Raw genomic sequence first — 26975 nt, 5'->3', positions numbered from 1 at the left:
GGTGGACATGGTGTGTGACAGGATGTAGAGGCTCTGGCGATTTGTCTTTCCCACAGAGAATGTTGTTGCCTTCCGCAGCCAGACAGAGCGCAGGTAAATCGTCTTGAAGCAATGAAGCTGGTCTAGTGCCAGTTTGCCCTTATTCAAGGGTGTGGCTCCTTCCAGGGTCTCAACTGTAAGCCAGAATGGAGCAGGTTGAGGAGTGAATGGCAGCTAAGACAGCCCTTATGAGAAGTGTGGCTGAGAAGGAGAGGAGAGAGCCAGAAAGGTGATTTGGGGGTTCAGGGGTATAGGGTGGTGTGTGTTTGTGGGTGGTTGGGAAGGAGGCTGTCAAAAGGGAGGTGTGGCCAGCACCAGGAGAACTAGGTAGAGGCCAGGTGCAGGAGAGGGTCCCTAAGCCTGGGGGGAGGGGCCAGGAGGGCTTTGAACAGGAGGGGGCACCACCTCACAGGGTGAGGAGAAGAAACACTAGGGTCACCAGGGGTACAGGACTGCGGTGGGACACTGCCTGCCTGTCTGTGGGGCTGCTGTTTCCTGGAGTGGCTGGAGATGAGGTCACTGCAGAGAGGGCAATCCACAGTGGGGACAGGGGTGGAGAAGGAGTGGGATGCAGTGGGGTGACTACAGCTGGGGGAGGGGGGGGGCTTGGTGGAGGGAGGCAGCTCAATGAGAGGAAGGGAACTGTCTAGGGAGAGGGGTCTTGTTAAGTGGGAGGGGGCTCAGAGGACCCATTTCCTTGTCTAGAAGGGAGCACCTGGGAGCAGTGATTGTCCCTTCCCCTCTGATAATGGGCCCACAATCTCAGAAAGGGGAAGTGAGGAAACAGCCTCTTTGCTCATTCAAGGCTGGGAGTGGGGAGCCTCATGGTGGGTGTAAGGAAGTGAGACCCCTCTCCTCCCCTCCACAGCTAAGTCTTTTGCCCTCAGGACCCTGTAGGAGGCCACAGTCCTTGGTGGAGGGTGGGAGTGTGGATAGGGAAGGGCTGGGGGCTCACTCTCCCCCTTCCTCCATTCATCAAGAGGGCAGACAGGGGGACCAGCAGCCCCAGGCTGAATTTGTTTCTCATTTTGCTCTTGGCTCTTCTGGTGGAAAAATCGAAGCGCTCCCCTTTGTATGGCTGAGGCAAAGAGGGTGAGCGTGGCTGGGAGGCTGTCCTGGCAGGGAGGCTGAGGGGCAGGCGGGGCCTGGCTGGGAGAGCCGGCCCCCCTTCTCAGCCCCCTCCGCTTCTACGTGGCTCTCCAGGCCCAGGGCTAAGTCCTGAGGCTGAGGTAGGGTGGGGGTGCTGGTCTTGGGAGGAGGCAAACGCTGGCATGGTTTCAGCCTCAGGCCCATAACACCCTGTCTCTCCAGGCTTGTCTCCAAAACGGTCTCCAAAGGGTGATTTGAAGTCCCCTTGGGCTCCTAGAAGGAACTACAGGGAAGCTGCAGCGGGAGGGGTCTGAGTCAGATCGGAACAGTGCTTTTTCCAAAGGGGGATTCAAGCTGTGTGTTCAGAGGGATTTCAGACAACCGCTGGGCATTTCCTGAACACCTGAGGATACGCCACGTCCTTCTGTACATTATCTGTGTCACGCTCACAACCACCCCAAGCAGCGTTAGGCATCCCCATTATACAGGTGAGAGCCCTGAGGCCGCAAGCAGTCAATGTCTCAGGGCCTGGAAGTGGCAGAGCCAGGATTTGCACCCAGTTGTGTCTGGCTCATTGGATGGTGCTGTTTCCCCAGCACTGGAAATGCTGGAAAGCTTTTCCCCCCAGGGCCAGGAGCTCCCAGAGCAGCTCCTGGGGGCGCTGCCCAGTTAGGGAGATAGCCTTGCAGGAATCCACAAGGGGCTTTGGGATGTTTCCCTGGTATCTCCCACTGTCCCCAGAGATGTCTGAGAAGATCTCCCCTCCATCCACCCTCCTCCTGTGGAGCTCACATCGCTCCCACTCTATCTTTCCAGCACCCCAGTCCCTGGCCCTAGCCCCCTCTCTAGCATGGTGGAAAGAGGAGCCTAGAGAGGAGCCCAACCACTTTCCCTCTGGAATCTGCTGCCTCTGCTTTCAATGGAGAAACCATCTGGAGTGTATTATGGGCAGTGGAGAAAGCTGAGAGCAGGAAAATGTGAGTTGGCCCCAGCGGCTCCTGTCTGCAGAAGAGGGGGCTCAGTGCTCTTCAGGGGATGGGCCAGCAGCTGCTCCCACCTACCCAGTTCCTGGACAGGACAGAGGAGGTATATGCCCAGGAAAGGGTGTCCTGGGGAAGGCAGGGCTCAGGCCTCCAGACACCTCTGCAGAGCCCAGTTTGAAAATATTTATCTTACCCATTTCACAGATGAGACTGAGGTCCAGAGAGGGATAGTGACTTCCCTGGGGTCACACAGCAAGATGAGGAACAAGATCAGTCAGAACCCTTCCACATATACGCACATATCAATGGACGCTTAAAGTCCCCAGATTCTGGGTATGGGGCAAAAGCTGGAGCAAAGGGGCAGGACAGAAGCTAGAAGAGTTTTTCCTCCCTCAGATTCTAACAAGTAAAGCAAATGAGCAAAAGCCAATACAAACAGGAAGGAATAGCGTTCATTCTTTTTGGGTCTCCTTTCCTTGCCTCTCAATCCCACTTCTGCCCCACATGCCACCCTTCCCTTGGGCCCAATCCCTGAGGATAGCTGGGTCCTGAGGTGGGGCCTCTAGGCTCTTCCTCTGGGTCCCAGGAGTCCCCTCCCCCTCACAGGGCCCCAGCTCCAGACGTGGCAGGGGAGCAGGAGTGAGGTTTCTCAGCTCCCTCCCAAGTGCTACGCTGGCGGCTCCCGAAATAAAAATCAAATGTGGGCTTGGCAGAGGGAATGGGGTGGGAGATGCAGTCGGCAGCGAGCGGCGGCAGCGCTGGGGCTTCATTCTTTCCATTGTAACTTCACCTCCTAACCTCTGGCATTTTAATTATTCTCCTACCCGCTTGCTCTCTCTGGGCCAGAGGATGAGCTCACCCTTTCCTCTAGCCTGGGAGGGGGCAGCTGCTGCCTGGACCCCCAGCTCTCAGCTTGCTCCAGGGAAGCTGGGTGAAGGCCAGACTGGGGGCGCTGGCCTAGCGGCTCCCTCCTGTTCCCATAGACCCTGAAGGGGCCTGGAGAGGGCCAGGCTTCCAAGTGTGAATCATTAAGTCTGCACACCCACTGCTCCATTTTATGGTGGCCACTGTCTTAAGCCAAAGCATCACCGGCTCACCGCCCATTTTGTGGACAAGCAGCCATGTTTAGCGTGGGCAGAGCAAAGCCTGGGACCTGAGCCTGCAGCTCCTGGTCCTACACTTTCCAAACCCAAGAAGAAGGCAAGAATGGCTCAGGACTGATCATTTGCCTCCTCTCCCAGTGTTCATTTCCCCCCAATGGTAAGTGATTTAAAATGTTAGTTTGATTATTAAAACATACAAGGACATAGTATGGGGTAGGAAGAAAATGTCTATGAATTTTTAAGAAGATAGCCACTTGGGGTTGTCCATAGACGCCAGGAAGCTGCAGCACCCTCCTCGGCCTGGCTATGAACTGGGGTGGGATGCTGGCCATCTCTGTCTGTGGCCAGTTTGTCTAGACTCTAGGCTGCCACTGAAGATGCTGGTGGGTACCGGTGGGCAGCCTTGGCCCATCCTGGGATGCAGAGGCCTTCTCTCCACCTTAGGGCTGGGGCTGAAGCTCTCTGCTGATTCTGTGTGTCTCCTGGGACATCAACTTCCACAGGGTAAGCAGGGCAGATGGGACAGCCTCAACTCTGATCCAAGGGCCAGCACCCCAGCGAACCCCAACCAAGGCCTCCTGCTCCACCCCCAGGCCCTAAAACCTCCCCAACCCATTGCCCCAGAGGCTCAGCCCTGAGGGTAGAAGCCATGTGTCTTCTTCCTTCTTGCCCTTCAAGTCTGCCCTGAATGAATGTTCTATCCACAGATTATTCCTGGGCACCTACCTTGTTGGTGCCAGGCCTTGTTATGGGTAGTTATGGTCTCGGCTTCAGTGGAGTTGCCAAAAGTAAACAGAAAAGTGCTGTTCAACATGAGTGCTGTTATGGGGGAATTAAAGTGACGGGAACTCCTGGAAGGGAAGTCCTGATTCAAGCTTGGTGAGAAGAGCATCAGGGAAGGCTTCCCAGAGTAAGTGACAACTAGGAGGCGTCCCGAGGAAGGGCATTGCAGGCCCTGGGACCTGGCACCTGCAAAGGCCCAGCGGTGAGAAAGAGCCAAGTACAGAACCTACAGGAGAGCGGACGCTGCCAGGGAGTGGCCATGGCATGGGGCGCCGTGGGGGCCCTTCAGTGGAGGCGGATGGGAGGACACGATCAAATTTATGTTTTAGGAAGATTTCTGGGTGAAGTGTGGAGGTTGGGTTGGAAAGGAATAAGCATAGAGGTGGGGTGGCCGCTAGGAAGCTGCCACAGAGGTTCAGGTGGGAAGAGGTGGTGGCCAGGCCCAGGCCACTGGCAGCAGGGTGGACAGCGGTGGCTAGATTGACGGAGATTTAGGAGGTAGAAGTCACGGGATTTGGTGATCGATCAGCAGAGGGATAAGGGCTGGCTCCAGGTTTTCGTTTGAACTTCTGGCTGGCTGGTTTACTGTTGAACATAGTGACTCTGACACACCTGTAAGGCAGCCAAGTAAAGGTGCCCACCAGGTGGCCAGGTATGTGGAGGTTCCCTGGAGAAGGCTTAGAGGAAAGAGGCCAAATCCAAACCTGAGGGAAGATGGAGAAGCAGAGACTGCAAAGGAACTGGAGAAAGTGGCCAGAGAGATAAAAGAAACACTAGCAAAGTATAGGGCCCTTGAAGCCCCCAAGGCAGGAAGTCTTAAAGAAAGCATGGCTGACACCATCGACGGCTATGGAGGTGAAACAGGTTGTGGCCTGAGAAGGGATATGGGGTCTCAGGACCACAGACCTTTGCCTCCTCTGACCCCCAGTCTTCCTTTTTCTCTGACCCCCAGCTTTGCCCACTCTCTGTCTTGTCTTACCCCTTGTACGTCCTCCAGGCTCACCACCCCAAGGCCCCTCACTCTTCCCCAGTCTTTGCACCCTCCTCTTCTCTCCAACATGAAGGCTCATCATCTTTCTAAGGGAAACTTCATGCCATCCCCACCCCATTTGAGTCCTGCTTGCTCTCCCTGGCTCCTGAAATCAGTCCCCTCCACTACCACCCATCACATACACCTCTCATCACAGAATCACCCAGAATTCCCAGAACCTGGGGCAGAAAGGAGTACTTACCACTATCTGGCCCTTGGGTGACTCACAGCTTTCTCTGATTGAGCAGCCATGGGTTGCCTGGCTCCAGGCCAACTCCAGGCAAGCCTGGCCTCCCCAGGGCTTATGGCTTAAAGGAGAACAAAACAGTGACTCTAGCTCATGCATGTAGAATGAGAAGAGAAGTCCAGAGAAAAAGCTATGGGCATTTAGATCTCGCAGAGGGATCCAAGCAGGCTTCACGGAAGAGGTGACTGCATGGGGTCTTGAATGATTAGCAAGATTTGGTCAAGAGGTGAAGGGAGAAAAAGGAATTGCAGGAGGAGGGAAGGTGGTGAGAGAGCATGGAGGTAGTAAAAGGGGCCCAACATTGGGGCAGCAGTCAATAGGATGGCTAGTGGCTCCAAAGAGTGAGGCCAGAGTGGGCAGGCGGCTGCAAGGTGAAGGGGTCAGATCATGTGGGCCTGGAACTCCAACAGAGAAAGCTTCAGACTTTGTGCACGGCTGCCTTTGACCAGGGGCTTTGGGCTCTGGTGCTGTTTCCTCACTCATTCATTCATTCACTTGGGAAATTTTGCTTGAGCTCCTACTCGGTGCTAAGCAAGTGCTGAAGATACAGCAAGGGACAGAATAAAGTCCCTGCCATTATGGAGCTAAGTTCCAGGAAGAGACACAAATTATAAAGTTGTAAACAAATAAAGACTAAAAATTAAGGTCATGATAGGGGTTGTGAAGAAAATAATGACTGGTCATTTGAAAGTAGAGCCTGTGTCCTGTCTCCCCGTCAGACTGAGGGCTTCCTAAGGACAGAGGCTGACTCTCCTCCATCAGACTGGGTGCCCTGCACCTCCGGCGAAGGACAGAGCCTGGAACATCTGGGAGCAAGAGCTGAGGTGTCTCAGAAAGCTCCCAGGAACGGCTGCTTCCCCATCCCAAAGACTCTCCAGCAGGATCCTCTCTGTCCTTGTGCTGACCATCACCTTTCCTCTCCAGCCATCATTATTTCACTCAACCCCCAGCTATTCCCAGTGCATGGTGGTGTGAGGAGAGCTGGGACCCATGACCTGCACCCAGGCCTGGGAGGAGATTGGAAACTGTGGTCTGCTGCTTGAGGAGGCAGGAACGGAGGAGACCAGGAGGGCCTCTGAGGGGGGCCCCAGGGGTAGAGGGCAGCTAGGATCTTGGAAAGGATCCACCTTCCCAGCCCGGCCCAAGTGGGAAGGCTTCCCTCTCCCCCTCCCCATCCAATCCTCCACCCCATTAAACCCTTAAATTAACCTCAGCCCCACCCAGAGCAGTAGAGAGTGCCCCAAAAATAAATCCTAAATTACATGCTGCCTGGGGGCAACCACAACTCTCCTTCCTCCCTCTCCAGCAAGCAGACCCACCCTATACGCAATGCTGGGGGGCCTCCCAATGGGTTATTTATATAGCTCCCCTCTTTGCTGTCTGGCCTTGGTGTCCTTGAGCAAGGCCCAGGCAGCTCTACACAGCTCTACTGGGAGTTGGAAAGAGATGGGGAGGCTGTGAGATTCTCTAGGAATTTCTAGATCAAATCAGGATGCTTTGGGGCAATGAGAACAATTACAATACGGAAACAGCATAGATTGGATTGTCCTGGGCACACTGGGCATCTGGGCACCCAGGAATGGACCCAGTCTCCAGCCTTCCAGAGTTCTGCCTGCCCAAGGAGGAGAGAGAGAGAGAGAGAGAGAGAGAGAGAGAGAGAGAGAGAGAGAGAGAGAGAGAGAGAAAGAGAGAGAGAGAGAGAGAGAGAGAGATCTGTTTTCGCCCCTGGTTGCTGAGGGGAGCAGTTCTGAATCCGGGGCACCCCCTCCCATACCACCTGAGCAGAGTGAGTGGGAGAACCCCAGGCACAGGCGGAGAGCTGGACATGGCTATTTTGAGACCATGGACTTAAGCCAAGGACCTCCCTGGACAAAGCCACCGTCCATTCTGGAAACCTGGCTCTAACACTGGAGCTGCTCTCCTCAGGGATTAAAGAGAGGGGAGGGGAGGGCAAGGCAAGAACGAAAAAAAGAGGAGAGAGTGGGAGATGGAGAGAGACATGCACCTACAGAGAAGTAGAAATATGGAAAGAGACACCCAAGCGATGGATAATGACGGAGTGGGCTGGTGGGAGGAAAGGATGAGGAGGTACTTCCAGAGCCCCAGGCCTGACATTACTGTCTCTACCATGTGGCACCTGTGGGCTGGATGCCTGCCCATTACCCACTGGCTCCTCGGCCCCCTCCCTGTCCTCTGGGAGTGTGGGTGAAGGGCCTCTAGCCCTCCCTGGAGTAAGAAAGAGGGCCTGCTCCCCTGTGCCCTGCTCTACTCCCCCAGAGGCCTGGCCACCATCTGCCCCTCAGGGAAGCTTCATGGGGACCGAGGGTCCTCCTCCAGTTTGGTTGCTGTATGGGGGTCAGCTGTGAATCCAAAGGGACAGAGAAATAATTGCCCTCCTCTCACTTGGACTCAGCCCAGAGGAGGGTCGGAGAGAGGAGCTAAAAAGGGCAGGGGAGGGGAAGGGGTAGAGAGGCTGGGAGAGCCTGAGAAGGAGCAGGTCTTCAGGCCTGCGTCCCAGAAGGAGGGACGAAGATGGCCAGGGATGGGGTGGCAGGTGGGGGGTGGTATTGCTTTGTCTGGAGGACCGCGTACCCATCCAAGCTCACATCTCATGCAGCTGATTTAGGGGATAGGGCTCAGCCCCTCTGGGCTCCACCCACAGACTGAAAAGAGGAAATAGGATAGCAAGAGATGCGCTGACCAGCTCCAGCCACCGAGGGGACATATTTGTACTCACAGTTCTAGGTGCCGAGAACTGTGTTGGAAACCTGGAGGAGAGCTTGGTGTGTGTGGGGTGGGGATAGAGGATTCCACCAATGCTGCCTGAGAGAGGCAAGGACCTCTGCAGCATGGGGAGGGGGGGTCAAGTCACAACAGCCTCCCCTTAGAGATGGCGACATATTGTCTCCTGATTAAACTTGATTATCTGTCTGCTTACTGGGTCCCCATGACCCCCACCTGCCCAGAAAACACTGTTTATGGGGCCTGGGGCATAAAACCTGTCATTTAACTAGAGGAGGTAACCCAAGCCACAGGCCGGAGCCAAGCCTCTATGGAGAAGCAGTGCCCAGCTCTTGGCAGACACCAGCCCAGATACTTAGTGCCCTGTTTACACTGGCATGGGCAGCTGGCACAGGTGGGGCTCTCCAGGGAGCGGCCTGAGGCCTGGCCAGCAGACCCACCTGGAGGCCGAAGAGGAGGCCAGGCCAGAGGCGGTGCTGAGCTGGGGGAGAGGTGCACGGAGAGGCATGGAGCCAGCTGCACACCTGGTGCTCACACTGCAGCCCACAGGGCACGATCTCCCAAAGCTCAGCAGCCCCTCGGCTGCCCTGCAAGAGGAAATCACATGGGCCTGAGGCAGCTCTAAGGATTCCAGAAGCACCCCTCAGTACCCCCTTCCAGGAAGCAGGGAGGTTGGAGATGGAGGAAACTCCAGAACTCTGGAGTCCAGGCCTGTGTGCCCGAATGCCTCCCCATGTCCAAGACCTGCGTTCAGCACCCAAAGTCACACGTGAGCCAACCACCGGCCCCCACCCAGAGCCAATCACTGTACAGTTGCTGTCTCCATATTCTTTCTCTATCATACAGACCATAGAGATCATACCCCCCCGTCGCCACACCCAACACGCACATAGTCTTAGACGTGTCAGATGTACAATGCCACAGCCATGGGCACACAGGGTCTTCTGCACCCAGGCACCCTCCCCCCAGCATCACACTCTCAAAGGGAGCCCGACAGGGGGTCTAACATTTCAGTCCTGAGCTTCTACCTGCCGTTCTCTGTCTGTCCTACCTCCTCTGCCTGGCCCTCTCCCCATTGGCTGTCCCCCACTTACTGCCTCTTTCTCCAGTCTCCGGGTGACCTCTTAGCGGGGTCCCTTGCACTGATGCCTCATTCTCTCCTCTCCACATCTGCACCCGGTAGGAACCTTGAGGGCTGCACATCTGGGCAGCTCCTGGCAGCTACCACTCCACTGGCTCACAGGTTTGAGGGCGCTGGGGGGCCCAGAGGAAGGGGAACAGCAGCTGGCAGTTGCTCAGGACCTTACTTCCCACTGCTCACTATCCCTACCATGGACCTGGACCTCCCACCCCTCCCCATTCCAGGCTGAGTCATCCCCACATCTGGAGCCTCTGCACATCTGGAAGAGCTAAGGCCTATGCAGACAGCTCCACGTGGACACCCTTCCCCCATAGCGCATGTCACCCCGACCCTCATTAGCAGCTGGGATCTGGTTCCTCAACTCCCACCTAGGCCAGACCCTTAGTCAGCTAGTAGGCAGGCAGGCGTCCCAGTGACAGCCTCTGTGACAGGACATCCATTGGCCACAGGGCCCTCTCCCCAGTAGCAGTAAGTGCGGCCACTCAGTGCTCACCCCACTGGGCGGGCATGGCAGTGCTGGCCTTGGGGGAGGCCAGGCCCCGGACTGGAGAAGGCAGGCAAGCCAGGCGCTGAGGAGGCAGTGGTTTGGCCCAGAAGGCAGAGCGAGTTTATCCTGGCACCTGGCCCTGAAGCCAAACATCCTCCTCTAACCTTGCAGACACATCAAAGCGGCAGGGAAGGGGCCCTTCAGTAGAGGAAACCTGCAGTCCTGGCGGCCTGACAGCCCGGCTCCGGCAGAGGACCACCCTGTCCCACTCTGCAGCCGAGGCTCAGGTTGGGGACAGCAGTCCTGGAGGGGGTGGGCAACAGAGGAATCTCCTACCCATCCCTGTCCCCAACCCTCCAGTGCTGTAGAGGTGGCCATTTGCCCTGATTAGAGTGGCACAGCTGGCACCAGGACTTACCTGTGGCCCCCAATCCAGGACTCCCAAACTTGCCACCTCCCACCTTGTAGGCAACAGAGGCTGAGGGGGGGGTCACTTGTGCTCCAGCCTGGAAGGGGAGTGTACACTAAATTGTAGAGGCACCACCTTCATCCCCCAGGCGCCCTTGTTCAGAAAAGGACCTCCCCATGTGGACAAAGGAGGGGTGAAGAGGATAAGGGGCTTAGGGGCGGGGGGAATGAAACTTTAGAAACTAATAGAAGCTGAAGTGGAGTCGGAAGAGCAGAACTGGGCTGCAAGCCACGGGGCCTCTCTCTGGGGACAGCAGGGGCCGGAGGAGGAAGAGGGGCTGTGAAGCGCTAACAAGGGAAGGAGGAGGTGCTAACAGGGCCACTGGGGTGAGGGGGATCCTGGATCCAGCCTGGTAAAAGCTGGCCTGGCGATAAGGAAGCTGAGGGTGGGGGCGGTGAGTATGGGCTGCCACCTCAGCACAACAGGCTGGGTTGTGTGCATACACACGTGCACACGTATGTACACACATGCACACACCCACACATGTATGCGTGCACACAACTGAAGCCAAGTCTGTCCTCGGCTGGGGGCCAGATGATGTGGCTTCTTAGGGGAGCTATGATTTGTGGAATAATGTGATCTCTGCCTACCTCACTTCTCCCGCTCCTCTGCTCACACTCATTCTTGGCCTGACTACCCAGGTCCCTAAGAAGTGATCAGCTTCAGGGATGTCCCCAAGTGTACCTTTGCCACTTTAGTCTGAGCCCCTCAGACCCTTTAGAGGCTCTCCCCTCAGTATGCCCAGCCCCCAGAGGGGCTACTCTTTCCACGGGCTGCCCTGAACTCCCAGCTTATTTGGGACTGGGAAGTTCTTCTGAAGTCTAACTACAGTCCTCTGTAACATTTGGATCTGAGACAGAGGAATTCACAGCAGTGTGGAGTTGAGCCCCCTCTTAAGGGGCCAACAAGAGCAGAGCTGGAAAGTGGGAGTCCTAGGGGATCCCCAACCCATTTCTTCTCTCTGGCTACAGGGTGCTATCTAGAAGAGTCACAGTGAGGGTGGGAATGGGGCTGCAGAGAGGGAGAGGGGCAGCTTCGGAGAGGAGCCCTAGAGGGAGCAGACCAGGGCTGGGGGCTCTCAAGACCCTTAAACTGGCCTTAGCTAGCCCCTCCCTCCTGAGTCTTAGTGGCCCTGCTCCATCTGCTGCCCCAGACAGCCATAAGCACTAGCTCAACCTGCCCCCTGACTCTACCCACAGCTTCTTGGAGGAGTTTCCCTTTCTACCACTGGCCATGCCCCGGAAACCTACACTTTGGAAGGATAATGGCTCCCAAATGCCGTTTTTGTCTCTGCTAAGCCTCGGGGAAGGTGAGCATTAGTTGAGTTCCTCCAACCCACTCATTAGGATAATAAGCTCCCTGCACTGTTAATTGGCAGGTGGACCACCTCCCTCCACCCTCCAGGGCCACAGTTCAGTGGCTCAGACCTGGAGTCAACTCCAGAAGTCATCTCCCCATCCTCATGCCCCTCACCCTGAGAATGAGTGAGAGGCTGGTTGACTTCAATTTCCAAAGAAATGTTAAGGAAACTCAGACCCCGGTACCACGATGGAGAATTCCTATTGGCAACCCAACATGCATCCCGCCTCCTGGAAGGTGGACAGTGAACTAAGCATTCCTTGCAGCACGCCCCCTAGGAGTTGCTTGATCTCTAGGGAGCCATCTAACTCACTTAGGGGGTATTGTACACTCAGGAGGGGCAGGAAACAGAAGAAGTGGATTCCCCAAACCACACAGCCAGTGGAGATGGGGAGACAGGTCAGTCAGGATCCCCCCCCACAACGAGAGCCCCCCACCAAGGACTTTGGGAATTCATTCCCAATCCTCTTGGAGAAATCTGGTCTCTGACCCCAGGAGGCCTCCAACCAGCTTCAATTCAGTGACAACAGAGCCAGTGTTTACTTGGAACAAAGCACCATGGGGAAATGAAAGCTGAATCAGAACTGGGCCAGCCCCCGCAGCCTGGTGGGAACATTAGGACATGTACACACATCTACGGATTGAAGCCCAGAGAGAAAGCCTGGGTGAGGGTGAGCAGGAAAGGACAGTCACTTCTTGCAGGAAGATCCAAGCCCTGGAAGCCTTTGTGGAGGAGGGTGGTATTTGAGCTGAACCTTGAAGGATGAGTGAGAATTTGTTAGGTTTCAGGGAGGGGTCTGGAGACAGATGTTCTAAGTGGAGAGAGCTGCCCGAGCTGAGGAAAGGAGGGAAACAGAAAGGGTCGGTGTGTGGCTGGTGAATGTGTGGGCGGTACAGGGAAAGTACATTGCAAGCCCAGGTGGGGGCTGGTCAGGAAGGGCCCCAAAGGTCTTCCTGAGATGGGATTTTATTCAGGCAGATGTGGGGAGTCTATGGAAGCTAGGGAGCAAGAAAGTGACATGCCCCACCATGGGCTATGAGTAGACTAGGCGGGAGGCCTTACGAAGATGGTTGTGGAGGCAATGGCAGTGGGGACACCTGTGATAAGCACAGTCCCCAGTCTCCCTGGTCATTCAGCCTGAGGGAGAGGTGGGCACCCACCATGAGGCCGACATGGGGAGGAGTGCTCAGCAAACAGCGTGGGGCCTGAAGGAGGGTACAAACCAGGAATAGAGGTAATTGCTCAAATGCCCGGTCCCAGCACCACTGTCACATCGGTCCCCTGTGGCCCTGTAGGAGGAATGGTCAATACCAGGTCACCCTGAGGTAGGTCACCAAACCAGCCCTCTCTGACCTAGATCTTGGGTGGAGCCCGGAGCCCTTAATGGACAATAGAGGGAGCTAGAGAGCTGGTATTCTAGGGGAACTGGAACTGGACTTCACTGCCCATCCAGAGGGGGACAGCAGTTCTCAGAAGGAAGCAAGACCCTTAATTCCTTGTCATCTCACTCCACCTCTATGTGAAATGGAGAGAAGGAGCTCTGGGCCCCTTTTCTCTGGCAGGAATGAAACATTTATTGCATATTATTATCAATTAAACTAACATTTATTTACCATCACTGTATTCCAGACCCTGAGTGGCTTATTTCATCCTCATAATGACCCTATGTGATAAAGAAGGTTCCACCCCACCCTTCACAGATGAGTTTAGAGAGGCACAGAGAAGTTTCGTTTCTTGACTGGCCACACAGCACGCCATAGTTAGTGGCACACTTACCCACATGACACAATACTGTCCCTTCAGGCAGAGCTGGGCTAAAGCAGAACATTCTGTTTGCTTTGAAAAGAAAGCTCCCAGCCCAGAGCCATAAGCCATTATGGGTATCAGGGTCCACCACGGTATGGTAGGGGTAGAGGGGGAGGGCTGAGAGGAATAGGACTTAGCCTGGCTCTTCCCCTTCACCCAGGGCCTGGCCCCTTGGGCTGGACTAAGCCAGGCTGCACGAGGACTCCCACCCCAGCCCTCAGTGAGGATTCCTGCACCCAGAGCAGTCGCTCCCTCCTCTGAGGCTGCCTCTGGGTGTGGGGTCTGGAGACCTGCATGGTTCTTGTCCTGACTCAGCTCCAATGTCTCGTGTGACTTGGCCTTCCCACCCCTCTGAGCTCCAGTTGGCTCCTCTATGAAGGGGCGGGTAGACCAGCTGACCTCCCAGGAACCTTCCAGCTGGGCCCTTGTGGGATGCACAGACAATCAGTTTGTTCTTTAGTGAAAGGGCCGGGGAGGTGGCGAGTGAGTATGAAGACATTTGGACTTTGCTGCTCTTGGGAAACCCCAGATGGAATTTGGTGTGGAATCTAGAAGGACCCACTAACTGCCTGAGGTCTCAGGGCCTCCCTGCCCCCTGCATGCCTGAGCATACACATGCGCATACATGCACACACTTCCCTTACATGGACGGTTGAACAGTCAACAGGTCAGTGTCCACGACCCTCCTGCCTCTACACAAGGACAGTCCCCTGTCTGCTCAGTCTAGGGCCCCATTTTGCTCTCCATCCACCCATCCACCCATCCTCACCCACCAAGAATGCTGGGGCCCTGGGAACCATGATGGATACTGACAACAGGGTTTAGAGTTCTTGGCCTGGGCAGGGACCACCCACCTCCAGGCCTCTTACTCCATCCCCATCTGCAGGAAGGAACATAAAAGGGCAGTTTGGTGTCATGAAATAAACTGGGGTCCCAGAGGCAGGTTCTAGAGGCTCTCTGGACTCTGCCCCATGAGCCTTACTTTCCCATTGGTCAGATGTGGGCCAGTGGGTGGAGTAGCTGTTCTCAAATGTCTGTTCCTGTGACATTTTAGGGATGTGGATAGCGTTGTCAGATTTAACAAATAAAAATACAGGACACCTAGTTTGAATTTGAATTTCAGATAAACAACAAATAAATTTTAGTATAAGTATGCCTCAAATATTGCATGGGACATATCAATGCTAAAAATATTATCCATTGTTTATGTGAAATTCAAATCTAACTGGGTGTCATGTATTTTACCTGGCAAACCTAGATGTGTGTCGGGTGGGTGCCAGAGAGCCAGAGGGGACTGATGCCAGCTTCCTGCCTCCTCCTGCCCATCCTCAAAGCACTGGTGCCTGCCTGGTCCCTTTTCCTCAGCCCTCCCAGTCTCTAGTACCTACCCCTCAAGCCTCTCCATGTCCTCCTCAGCACCCCCATTTCACTCCCCAGGATACCCTCCTTCTCTAAGATCACCCATCTTCCTCTCCCCTAAAGATCACACCTCTGTAGGGCTCCAGGCCTGGGCAGAGTAGCAGGGGATACAGTAGGGATTCCCCAGGCAGTGAGGCCAGGGCAGAGGCAGGAGGGCCCTAGAAGCTCAAGTTAGCAATCACTTCACTAAGGAGGCAGCAGAATGGGCACGGCTGGGAGAAGGCTCCAGCATTGTCTGGGTTAGGTCCCCCTTAGCAGAGGGGCAGGCTGAGTTCACAGCCAACTGCAGGAGAGGAGGGAAGAGGTGTCCCTACCCTCTACACACGTTCCCTTCTTCAAGCTCAGTCACCAGGAAATGCGAATAGAGAGGGCATTCTCTAGGGCCAGACCCTAATTTCACTTGGATCAGGAGATTGGAAGATTCTGTCCTTAGGGGCTGAAAAGGGCCAAGAGATAATGAGAAACAGAGGGAGGGAAAGGAAGGGGGGGAGAGAGACCAGGGAGACAGATACCAGGAGAGAGGGATCAAGAAATCGGTGACTAAAACACATAGAGACAGGAAGACACAGGACCAAACCAGAGACAGGGAAATGGAAACAGAGAGAAAACCAGACTCCTCGACTGAGACAAACAGATTAAGGAAGAAACGAGAAACAGAGGGGCACACAGAAACATGGAGAAAAACCGCGTGGAGGAAGAAATGGGGAGAAACTGAAACAGGAAGACAGACGGAGAGAAATGCTGAAGACAAGGAGAGGCTAAACGTAAGACAGAGAGAACAATACTGGGAGAAATGAGACACAGGAATAAAGAGAAAGCGGTGAGAGAACAAGGAAAAGGAGCCGGAGGAGACCGCTGTCCTGTCATGCTAACTTGTGGATGGCTTTCAGTGGCAAAGTCAGATTTGAGACACAGCAGGAGACGTCTGACAACCTAGGAACTGAGCATCTCCGGGAGCCCTCCCTCTTTCCTCAGCCCAGGAAGCAGCACCCTACCCACCATCTCCATTGCGCCCCCTCCCCAGGCATCCGGGCTCCATCTCTCCAACTCCGGCACGGCTTCCACATGTCTCATCCGTGTTTAGGCGTCTGGCTCTCATCTTGAGCCTATCACCCTCCGAGAGGACCTCCCACTCCGCCCACCAGCCAGCTTCCCCAAGAGAAAGCTTGGGGAGACCCAGCCCAAGGTCCCAGCCCTGCGCCCCTCGCTCCAGGGGAATCCCGCGTTGGGCGATGCTGCCACCTGCCGGCGGGACCCTGGAAGTGCAGCGCGCCTCGAGGGCAGGGGAGCGGCCGCTGAAGGTCGGAACCCAGCCCCTCGCGGCTGGAACCGCCTCCGCGGGGTCTTTCCAGGAATCCGGAGGGGCCTCCTCGACCGCGCGGAAACTCGCCTGGCTGCCGCCGTGCCCCACTTCGGACACCGGGGCAAGTCTCTGAACCCTGGGGCCTTAATTGCCACTGTAGTCAAAAGGAGGAAGTGTCCCAACACCTCTTCCCAGGATTTCAAGGGAGGCGGTGGAGGGGTGGGGTGGTACACGAATGTACCCGTGCTGTGGTCCTGGTTCTCCTTATCAAGAAATCAGCCAGGCCTCCCCTCCCTCTCTTCTTGGCCAAAAAACAAACAAACAAAAATTGTGGATGTGTGTGACACCTACCCCCATGCAAAGTCCTCAGTCCACCTCAAGACCTTCGCTTCCCTTCTCCTTCAACCTCTGCCCCCAAAAAGGTTAAGGGGGAAGCCACTTGCAGTGGTCCGGCTCCCTCTGCCTGCATTCTCTCTCCCCCCGCCCGGCACAGCACTCCCTCCCTTAAACCTGGGACCACTTAGGGGTGGAGTAGTAGTCGGGCGTTGGGAAAGGGGTAGCTGAGCAGTCTTGAACTGACCCCCACAATTTTTATCAATTAATCTCTGCTACTCCTCAATTTCCAAAACCCAACCCGGACCTCTTACCGTCCTTTTCCCTCCTCCTCGCTACTCCAAGTCCGGCCCATCCCGGTGCATAAGCTCCGCCCCCATCCTGAGGCGGGCCCCATAGGTGGAGAGATGTGGGAAAGGTTGCGGCCCCGCCTCTGCCCTCCTCTCCTTGCACACGGAAGCTCAGTGGCCCCCATGCAAGGATGTCGGATGCCTGGGTCCTCCGCCTGGTAACCACCTTGCTGCTCGGCCTTCTGGCCGGTCTCCAACAGGTGAGCGCTCGGGAGGTAAAGCTGTAGAACTTTCAGGGCCCTCCCCGTGTGAGTCAGGGGCCTGCTTCTGGAGCCGGGTCGCCACCTTCCATTGTTAGGATTTCCTCGTGACCACACGCTATTAGCAACTTCCTTTCTCATTTTGCTGGGGAGATGGGGGGGGGGGGCAGCGGAGGGAGGCCCTGAAAAGGCCGAAGTTCCTTCAGCCTCGGGGGACTGTATAATGACACTGGTTCTCGCCCACCACCATCTGACATGACACCTAGTGTCTCTCTTGAGTGTGGACTTCGACCCTCACGTTAGCTTTGACTAGTCCTTCCCGCTGCGTCGGAAAGCGGGGACTATTTGAGACTGAGGTCTGGACGCCTGGCCAGCTTGTCTTCCCAGCTCTGTTCCTCCAGTGCTGGGTGACCTTGGGGAAGGCCTGGCCCTCTCTGGACTGTGTTTATTTTCTTGTGCCCTAGGGGAGAGGAGGCTCCTTAGTCCCTTTCTATTGTGTGTGTGGGGGTAGGATTTAATCTGGCTGGGATGACCTCTGAAATTGGTGATTCTGACAGTGGGCAGGCATGCCCTCATTTCTCCTTCCCCCAGGGATGGGGCAGTTCTATCCAGTCCCAGAGTGGGAGATTATCCTGGAAACGGATGTGAGTCTAGAACACAGAGTTTTAAACTTCTGTTTAAGATCTAGGGGAAGTCCCAGGCTGGCTCCCCAGAACAGGGCATGTTCACACGGCTGTGCTGACTTGCAGCACGGCTCTGCACCTGAAGCCCTAGTTCTTCTCCATCACTCGCCCATCACTTTGTGCCAGCACTAGGCTGAGCCTCCTCTTGTTGATTCCTCCCCACAAGTCCGGGGGCAGGCGCTGCCGATATCCCCAATTCACCTGAAGTACAGTCATGCACCACTTAACAATGGGGGTGCTTTCTGAGAAATGCCTCGTTAGGTGATTTCGTGTGCGAACATGGAGAGCACTGACACAAACCTCAATGGTGTAGCCTACTGCACACCCAAGCCGGATGGTGTAGCCTATTGCTCCTAGGCTACAAGTCGGAACAGCAGGGTTACTAGAGGGTTACTGTACTAAACCCTGTAGGCAACTATAACACGATGGTAAGTGTTTGTGTATCTAAACATAGAAAAGGTGCAGGGTAAATATGGTATAAAAGATTAAAAAAAAAGGGTATACCTGTATCGGGCCCTGATCGTGAATGGAGCTTGCAGGATTGGAAATTACTCAGGGTGAGTGAGTGATGAGTGAATGTGAAGGCCTTAACTGTCCACTATTTTAGACTTTTGTAAACACTGTACACTTAGGCGACACTCAATTTATAAAACAACAAAAGATTAAATCAAGGACAAGAGAAAATGCAGTCAAGAGACACGGTAAACATGAGATGTATGAAACTGCTCTGGCATAATACGGCTACTGTTTTACAGCAAACTTTTTATTATAAGTAGAAAGAGTTGCTCTAAAATAATGATACCAGTATAGTGTAATAAATACCAGGAACAGTCATTTTTTATCATTATCAATTGTTACCTACTGTAAATGATATGTGCTGTACTTTTATACGACTGGCAGTGTAGCAGCGCCACAAATGCGTGAGTGTTGCTTTGCAACGTAGCGTTGTGATGGCCATAACCTCACGAGACGATAGGGATATTTCAGCTCCATCACAATCTTATGGCGCTGCATATGCTGTCTATTGTTGACCCAAACGTGGTTATGCAGCGCGTGGCTGTAAGCTGAGGTTTTCCAAGATCATCCTGACAGTTGAAAAAACTCAGGCTCTGGACCACCTCAGACAAGACTGCCCGCTTGACATGATGGGGAAAGAGAATCTAGGAGAAGATCTGCTAACCCTTCCAAGCAGAAAGGTTACTTATTCAACTAACTTATTCAACTTGTTCATATCTGTCCTGCTTAGCTGGGGGTGAGGAGAGGGAGAAGGGACAGGGTCTGGGATCTGAGGGAAAAGCGGTAGCTGCTGAGTGCCTGGACCCCTTGGTCTGTCCCCAACTCTGCAGTGGCCCCTCTATGCTGTGTGGCCCTCACACTCTCTGGGCCAACCTGCCCCAAGGTCGGCCCAGAGAGGGCCAACTCCAGTCCCCAACTTGCTGCTCCAGTCCCCACCGGCCAAGGCTTGTGAGAAGCAGGTACTCATATGAGGCTGAACACAGAAAGGGGAAATCAGTGTAACTGCTATTGCCTGTCATTGGTATTCCTAGCTTGACTATTGTTGTCATTAGCAATCGAAATGTTACTGTATTATTTCCAGAAAAGGTATAAAGAGAGGGTAGTCTCACCAAAGTTGGCTTCTTACTCTTGAGTCCTGGTTGTTTGTCCCCAGGAGGCTGGGTGACAGATACCCTCCCATTCCCCACTGTGTTCCCACCCCCGCATTTTTCCTCTCCCCACCCCACCCCTACCCAGTCTGGGAGAGGTCCGGAAGAAATGAAACCATGTAATCAATGAATGCTCTTTCATTCAGTCTGCCAATACTGTGACTATTGGGTTTTCAACAGTGACGAAGTAGACCAGAATCCCTGCCCAGTGGAGTTTACATTCTTGGAGACAGATGATTAACAAGATAAAGGGTAATATGTCATGGGTTAGATGTTGATAAAAGCTAGGCAGAAAAATTAAGCACAGTGAGGGGAAGGGAAGTGCTTTGAGGCAGTAGATGTAATTTTTAAATATTATGGTCAGAGAGGGAGGTGCTGGAGCTAGCCTTGCAGATACCTGGGGGAAGCATGTTCTGAGCAGGGCTTTTACACGGAAGTGCTACCTGTTGATTTGATTAAATTCTTGACAGGTGCCCGTCAGAACTAGTGCAGAAGAGGTGGGGAGGGAGGAGCAAGTTCCAGAGAGGAGGATCCGGGCAGCTTCACAGAGCGAGGATCCCCCCAGGGAGGGATCTGAAGGATGAAATGGGGTTCAGCAGACCATGAGACATGGGGAAGAGGGCCTGCCCCTGCACGCAGGTGTAACAGCCAGGTGTGTTCAGGGAACTCCCAGTGGGTGTGTGTGCAAGAGGGCGACAGGGGAGAGGTGCTAAGGCTGGTTGCTGGGGGTCTGGGCCCCAGGGGGCCTGAAGGGGGTTCCCAGCAAGGTTGCCAGTGATCAGACACATGGAGTAGGAACTTGCCTGCAGTGCAGGGAGTGACCCGGGAGGGCAGGACGGGAGTTGCTGGCATCCTGGAATGTAGGTGACAGAAGGTTTACAGACCTGGGGAGGACGGACGGTGGGGTGTGGAGGGGTGTGGTAAGGAGAGGCAGGAGGGCTGGGGGCCCCCAGGTGGCAGCTGGGGCTCCTGGTACTGACCTGGGGACCATGGTGGAGTGAGGTGGAGAGCAAGCTTGGGGAAGATGCTGATCTCCTGGGGACGTGTCAGCATCTAGGCAGCGTCTGGGTGGAGACACCACCCCCAACTTATGACCCCTAACCTCTGCCTCTGTTCTTCCACAGACTGCAGCCAAGTGTGGCCTCTTCCTGTAAGTCTGGGCTTTGGGCTATAATTTGCAATCTGGGGAGGAGGCACCCCAAATCCTGCCCTGCCTGCCTTCATGGAAAGGGGGCACCTCATCCATCATCCTCACCCACTCTCCTTCTAGCCAGAAACCATCCCCCCACTCCCCCACCCAGAGAAGGAGACTCTGCTGCTTCCTCTGCCCACCAGCCACTCCAAGGGCAGTTTCATACTTCTGGGCCATCTGAAGCCTAAATCCCCTCCTTCTTACTGTGTGTAGTCAAGCCATCTCCCCTCTGAGGAGACCCCTGGGAGGTGGGGAACAGTGTATGATGTTAATATATCAATGCCAGGAAGCCTGAGCACAATATGGGGTGGGGGGCTGAGGGGCATGCTTCTCTGGGAAGAAGAGTGTTTCCACCAAGTCAGCACTGGATGTGCCGGGAACACCCTCTCCTTCCCCGTCCTACTCCGTGGGTACCAGCAAGCCCTCGCTCCTCCTCGTGTTAGCTCCTTGATACTCCCCAGTGCCCCATAGGGTGATGTAGCCACCACAACACTCAATCCCCACACCTGTCCAGTGAGGCTGACATGACATTCGTTATACCCATTTTATAGATGAGAAAAGTGAAGCCCAGTAGGAACATAACTTGGTACAAGTGCACAAGCCACTAATGAGGTGGGCCTGGAACTCAGGTTCTGATCCCGGCCCCAGGTTCATCCCACTGAGCCCAGAGATGTCCCCTACCCTCAACTCACCAGGGGTATGGCTTATGCCCTGAATGTATGGGTGCGTTTTGGGGAGGCTGGCATCCTTCTGCCTCCCCACCTTGGTACCAACAGCCTCTCTGCCTCCATCCCCAGTAACTGCCCCAAAGGATTCAAATGCTGCGGTGACAGGTGCTGCCAGGAGTACGAGCTCTTCTCTGGCCTCCCGAGGTGAGCCCCCTAAGGGGCCTGGTCCACACAGGCCGGGACTGGACTTCCTGCCCTGGGGGTTGGTGTAGGTCCTGGGAGGGAGAGAGATGCTGTGGGAATGGCCTGGCCTGTCAGGCTGACATGGTTCTCACCCCAGGATCTTTCTCATCGTCTTCCTGATCGTCATGCCTATCTTGTGCATCTGCGGCCTGACTAAGCGCTTCTGTCGCAACTGCAGAGAGCAGGAACAGGACCCCCCGATGGATCAGGAAGGGCCCCCGGAATGGCCCTCCATTGCCCCCACAGAGAGGGTCAGGGGACCCACGCCTGAACCCCCACCCTCCTACAGCGAGGTGGGTGTCTATTCCAATCCCTGCTCTACTTGGCCTTCTGTCTGTACCTCCCTATTGTCCCAATTTTTAGAGCCACAGGGACAGTGGAGGGCCTCCTTACCTCAGGGAGCGCTCTGCAGCCAGCATTACGTCACTTCTGTCCCTGGTGCTGGTGATGGCCAGTGCTAGGTCCTAAGAAACTTCTGTGTCCCCTCCTTTCCCTGCAGATTATTCTGAAGCCCGTCCTGGGTCTGCCTCCCACCGAGCCACCCCCTCCCTACAGCTTCAGTCCTGAAGAATATTCTGGAGTCCACAGGGGCTTAGACAACCCAGCCTTTTAAGCCCCCTCCTGCCTGGAATCCTGCCTCAGCCACCACCTCCTCAAGGCCTCCTGGATCAAGCCAGAGACACCTGGGATCTCTAGCACGCCACCACCTGTCCTGTCGCATCTCTGGCCATTCTTGGCTTTAACTTATTGCTTTTCCTGCCCGCGTTCCACCTCCGCTGTCTCTCTTGCCCCAAGGGCTGGGCTGGAGCAGCAGTGTCCATCCACTCCCTCGCCACCCCAGTGCAAGTCTGAGGCTGACAAGAGGAAAATGTCAACAGTTGGAGGTGCCGGAGAGTAGAATGGGGTACTCTTGAGGACCGTTTATGGAGGCATGCAAAGCTTCACTGAACAGCCAACTCTGAGATGAAGGGTACTGCTATACCGTGGAAGATCGGACTAAAAGTCCATCATTTACTATTACAGAGAAAAGGCACGTGGCAGAACAATAGCCTGTGATCTCCATGAGCTCTGAGCCCCCTTCGCTTTTGACCGAATAGAGAAGACCCCATTCGACCGTCACCTACCTTTCCCTGCCCGCTGACGCTCACTAAATTTTAGCTGATTGTTGCTGAGAGTCTGCCTCTGGCTGTGTGGGGAGGTGAGCCCCTGGGGGGCTAGAGGGGAAAGGGGGTCGTCACTGTGCCCACCATTGGTGAGTCCTTTGGGCTGACAGTGTGTTGACAATGAGCATAGGGGGACAGTACATCCCTGGACCACCGTCTGGGAGAGGATCTTTTTTTTTTTTTTATTTTTTTGTTGAGAGCCCACTGGCCCATGTGGGAATCGAACCCGCAGCCTTCGGAGTTAGGAGCACGGAGCTCTAACCGCCTGCGCCACCGGGCCGGCCCCTGGGAGAGGATCTTTGCAGATGCTTTCACCTCCAGTCCCTTGAGATCTCTGGGTGGTAAAGAGCCCGGACAGAAAGATGGCATGGGGTAGGAGTGACCGTTGCGTCTTCCCCACCCCATCCTCCCATTGCTGTCGGGGATAGACAGAGCTCAGCTCCCTTACTCTCCATGGGGGAGGCGAGTGGGGAGCCTAGCCATCTGTGGGGCAGGGCCTCGGGAGACCTTGATTCGCCCCACCCTGGATTCTCCTGGAGGGAGCAGAGGAGAGGGCAGATCCACGCTTTTCTTCCCGTCTTGTGTGATTCTGGGGCACTACCACCTCAGCCCCATCTGCTAAGCCCTAAGAAGAAAGAAGCATTCACCGTTGCAGCACAGCGTCTTCCCAGGGAATCAGTCCCATGGGAGCCTGCAGCAGAGCACGGAGCTGAGAGCCTGGCATGGGGCATGCAGGGTGAGAGAGACACCCCCCAAGCCAGTGTCTCGGGGGTCAGGCAGGGCTGGGCTCCTCCTTTGCGCTCTAACCCCTTCCCTGCCTTTGCACTGTTCCCCTGCAGCCATGAATGCTGGCCTTCCTCCCCAGATAGAGGGCACAGCAGCAATGCTGGCCAAAGCTCCTGGGAGGATTAGAGATAACACTGGCCCTGGTATGCTGGCCAGGATGGCACCTCCAGGCCTCTCAGTAACACCCAGCCTTGGGGTATCAAGACCCAGGCAGGTGTCAGGGTCACCCAAAGGGTGCGGGGGATGGCACAGCCACCCCCAAAGATGTCAGCAGCATGGCTGTCTGGCTGAGAGTTCCTGCTGCAGACAGGACCCCAGAGGGAGAACATTGGTTACCAACCACATAGTGCCAGAGTTGGCAGTGGAATGAGCCCAGCCATGGGAAGTTTCCCTTCCACCTCAGGGACTGATAAGGGAAGGAGCAGAAGGAAGATGTGTGGGTGCTTTGTGTAAACCTGGCTAGTTCCAATGGGAGAAGCCCCAGAGCTGATATTGCCGTCACTGGTATCCGCCCACCCCAGGGAGCATGTTAAGCAGTGGGCTTTGCAGACCTGGAGGAAGAGGTCACCCTCAGCCTGGACGCTGCCTTCCTTTCATCAAAGATGACATGGGGCCTTTAAATCTTCCCAGCAGCAGCAGAGTGGCCTGGAGGAAAAGGATCATTCCAAAGCCAAGTGTTGCTGGGACCTGGTGGCAGAAATGGCTAGTTCTATGGCTCTGTGTTCACGATTGGTGGGAGTGGACATAGTGTAAACTTCCTCGAGGGCACACGCGCAGTAGCCATTCATGCCGCAGGTATTTACAAAGATCCTACTATGTTTCTGGTACCATGCCTGGCACTGGGCATCCATTAAAATTTAAAATGCACGTGACGCAGCCATTCCACTTCTAGGAATATTCTTCACAAATGCTCATGCAAAAGAGCTCAAAGAGATGTCCATTGCAGCATTCTAGCTGAGGGTAAATGAAAACACCCTGAATGTCCATTGACAGGAACCTGTTAACTATACCAGGTCCACCCATATTGTGAACACTGCGCAGCCTCTAGAAAGAATGGAGTTGGATCTGAAACACCGACCTGGCACGATGTCCATCATTTATTATTATAGAGAAAAGGCAAGTGGCAGAACAATAGCCTATGATCTCAATTTATACATATAGACCACATCATACATAATATATACACATATATAAATACATATATGTATGTATGTATGTATGTATGTATGTATATTTTTCCCTTTGCACGTGTATAGACAAGGTCTAGAAGGATATGAACCAAACCACACACACTACACTTTCAACAGTGGTTGGCACTGGGATGGAGGGATGGAAGTAGCCAGTTGTAAGGAAGTTTTTTATTTTGTATGCTTTGTCACTGTTTGTATTTTTTTTTTTTTTTTTACCACAAGCAAGCATGGCTTTGGCAAATTTAAAAAAAGATTTCTTTAACAAATAAAAACAAAAAAGATTTCTTTAATGGAAAATACAGCTGCTTTAGAAGCTTTAGAAGACTCATCTTGGGAACTTTGGTCGATGACAGTTCACGTGTTATCCGCCGTGCTATGCGGACAAGGTTAGATGAACTCAAGACTTGAGGTATCCACGTGACATGTATGCGACCCAGGGGACACCCACCAGACATGAGAGGATATGTAATGCCCGTATGTCAAACCTAAGCAGGACTGTGGCTGACAGTATATATAAGATGTCTGGCTGGTTGGTTGGGTGGATACGTACTTTCAAAATGACTGAGAATTCATCCCTTTTGCTTGGTTTAGCAGCTCAAACCCAAAGAATGAATAATGACAGGTGGACTCGAATGAGTGAATGAATGATTGAGGAGGGAGCGAGAGTGAATGAATGAACAAATGTGAAGACCTGCCACCAGGCATTTGTAAAGACACAACTTTGTTAACATCAGGAACGCACTCCTTGTGCCTGTGGACTTGAACTTCTGTCTGCAGGGGACTCCCCAGACGACGGGAGAGCGCAGGAAACACCGTGAGGCAGGAGGCATGCTGGGGGGGGGGGGGGGGCGGACCTTATGCTCCAGGGACTGAGTGAAGAGGAGAAGACAGCTCTGCTGCAGTGGGAAGTCGGGAGCAGGGTGACACCAACAGAAATCTCAGCCTGGGGACTGAGACTGAGAACTCCAGCTTCCAACATTGTAGTTTCTGCACCCGACATCCTCCAGGTCTCAGTTGCTCCATGTGTACAACGAAGAGGTTTGCCCCTTCCGGCTCTGGTAGGATGTAGCACTCTGTCTCCCAGGTTGGGAGGGACTAAGGAGGTAAGAGAGTTCGGAGAACCTTGACTCCTATGGCCTGTTCTCCACTCCACCTCAGCCACGCATTCAAATGGATAAACCTGATATTGTCACCCCCATAAGCTCAAACTTCCCACACCCTGAATATCACCTCCTATTCTTCCCGCTCAGGTACTGTATTCACCTCATGCCAGCATTCCCTGAGCCCACGGACACCTCCAACCCATTGGCCTTAGCCCTTTTGCACTGCCATCAGTCAGGTCCCCACTGCCCTCCTTATCCAGCTGGGATCCATCCTGATAATCACTGTTCTGCATTTAACTATTTTACCCTTTTCTCCATCCATCATACTCACCTGGCAAAACCCCAGCCTCTGGTTGGAACCAACTTTTGCTCAAGAACCAGCACACCTGTGCAATTGGATTCAATTCAAAATCAAAACTAAATCTCAAGCAGGCCCCCAACTCCTCCACCATGCCTTAGAAGCTTCACTTCTTCACTCGAGGTGACTAATACATAACTTCCACTCTCTTTGACTCTCCCACACTCCCAACCTCAAGTTCAACTGGTGATGGCACCACATACTTTAGAGAAAAAAACAGACGCAATCATGAGAACCACCAACCCCCATCCCCACCTTTGGTTACAGTGGAAGCCACATCCCACACTTCTAACTCGATTCCACCCCTTTGGGGTTTCTGAGGACCTTGTTCCTGCAGCTATTCCTGCATCAGTAATTTCTCCCTCATTATTGGACCTTTATCGTATCACCTGGGCACAAATATGCCTCATCACCCATCTTAGAGAAAAACCTCCTTTGACACTCAATTCCTCTTGTGGCTGCTGTTTCTTTACTCCTCCCCATTCTCATTCCATCTGGCTCCAATCAGCCCTTTGTCCCCATCATTACATAAACTGGCTCTTGTCAATTGGCTCAGGCCACATCACCAGTGACCTACATCTTGCTGAAGCCAAAGTTCAACTCTCTAGCCTCATTTACTCAGTCTGTCAATGGCATCTGACATACTTGGCCACTGCCTCCTTCGTGAAAAACTTTCTTTTGTGGACTTGTCTGAGGCCAGCTTCCCTGGTTTTCTTCCTACTCATGGGCTGCTCCTTCTCAGGCTCTTTCTGTTTTCCCTCCTCCTCCAGCATCTCTAAATGATAGTTGACCCACAGGTTTCGTCTTTGGACCCCGTCTTTATCTTCATTCACTCCCATAGTGGGTCTCGTCCAGTTGTGTGGCTTCAGACAGACCACCTGTTGTTTGAATCTCAAATCTTAATCTCTGGCCAAGACGTGTCCCTTGATCTCCAGACTTACATATTAAACTACCACTCACCTCCACCTGGATGCCTAATGAGCATTTCACAGCCAAAACTAGCCTCTAATGTCACTCCACCTTACCCCAAATCCAGTCCTT

At 54.1% G+C, this 26975-nt stretch overlaps 1 protein-coding gene across 1 annotated transcript; it reads left to right on the top strand.

The window, feature by feature from the left end:
- The first annotated feature begins 16728 nt into the window (after positions 1 to 16728).
- TMEM92 (transmembrane protein 92) lies at positions 16729 to 24766 on the top strand. The gene is made up of 5 exons (XM_081028548.1): positions 16729 to 16884; positions 20356 to 20381; positions 21221 to 21295; positions 21432 to 21627; positions 21834 to 24766. Exons 1-5 carry the CDS (start codon positions 16816 to 16818, stop codon positions 21945 to 21947), a joined length of 480 nt encoding a protein of 159 aa, XP_080884674.1. The 5' UTR covers positions 16729 to 16815; the 3' UTR covers positions 21948 to 24766.
- Positions 24767 to 26975: the final 2209 nt, after the last annotated feature.

This window comes from Rhinolophus hipposideros (genome assembly GCF_964194185.1).
Source record: "Rhinolophus hipposideros genome assembly, chromosome: 20".
NCBI lineage: Eukaryota > Metazoa > Chordata > Mammalia > Chiroptera > Rhinolophidae > Rhinolophus > Rhinolophus hipposideros.
The sequence above is the reverse complement of the archived record's forward strand: the minus strand, read 5'-3'. Positions and strand labels throughout refer to the sequence as shown.

Bases quoted from the DNA above. Each gene is read 5' to 3' on its own strand.
- TMEM92 (XM_081028548.1), top strand. From the start codon at position 16,816: ATGTCGGATGCCTGGGTCCTCCGCCTGGTAACCACCTTGCTGCTCGGC. The intron at 20,382-21,220 runs GTAAGTCTGGGC...CTCCATCCCCAG, and splicing joins GCCAAGTGTGGCCTCTTCCT to TAACTGCCCCAAAGGATTCA. The intron at 21,628-21,833 runs GTGGGTGTCTAT...CTTTCCCTGCAG, and splicing joins CCCCACCCTCCTACAGCGAG to ATTATTCTGAAGCCCGTCCT.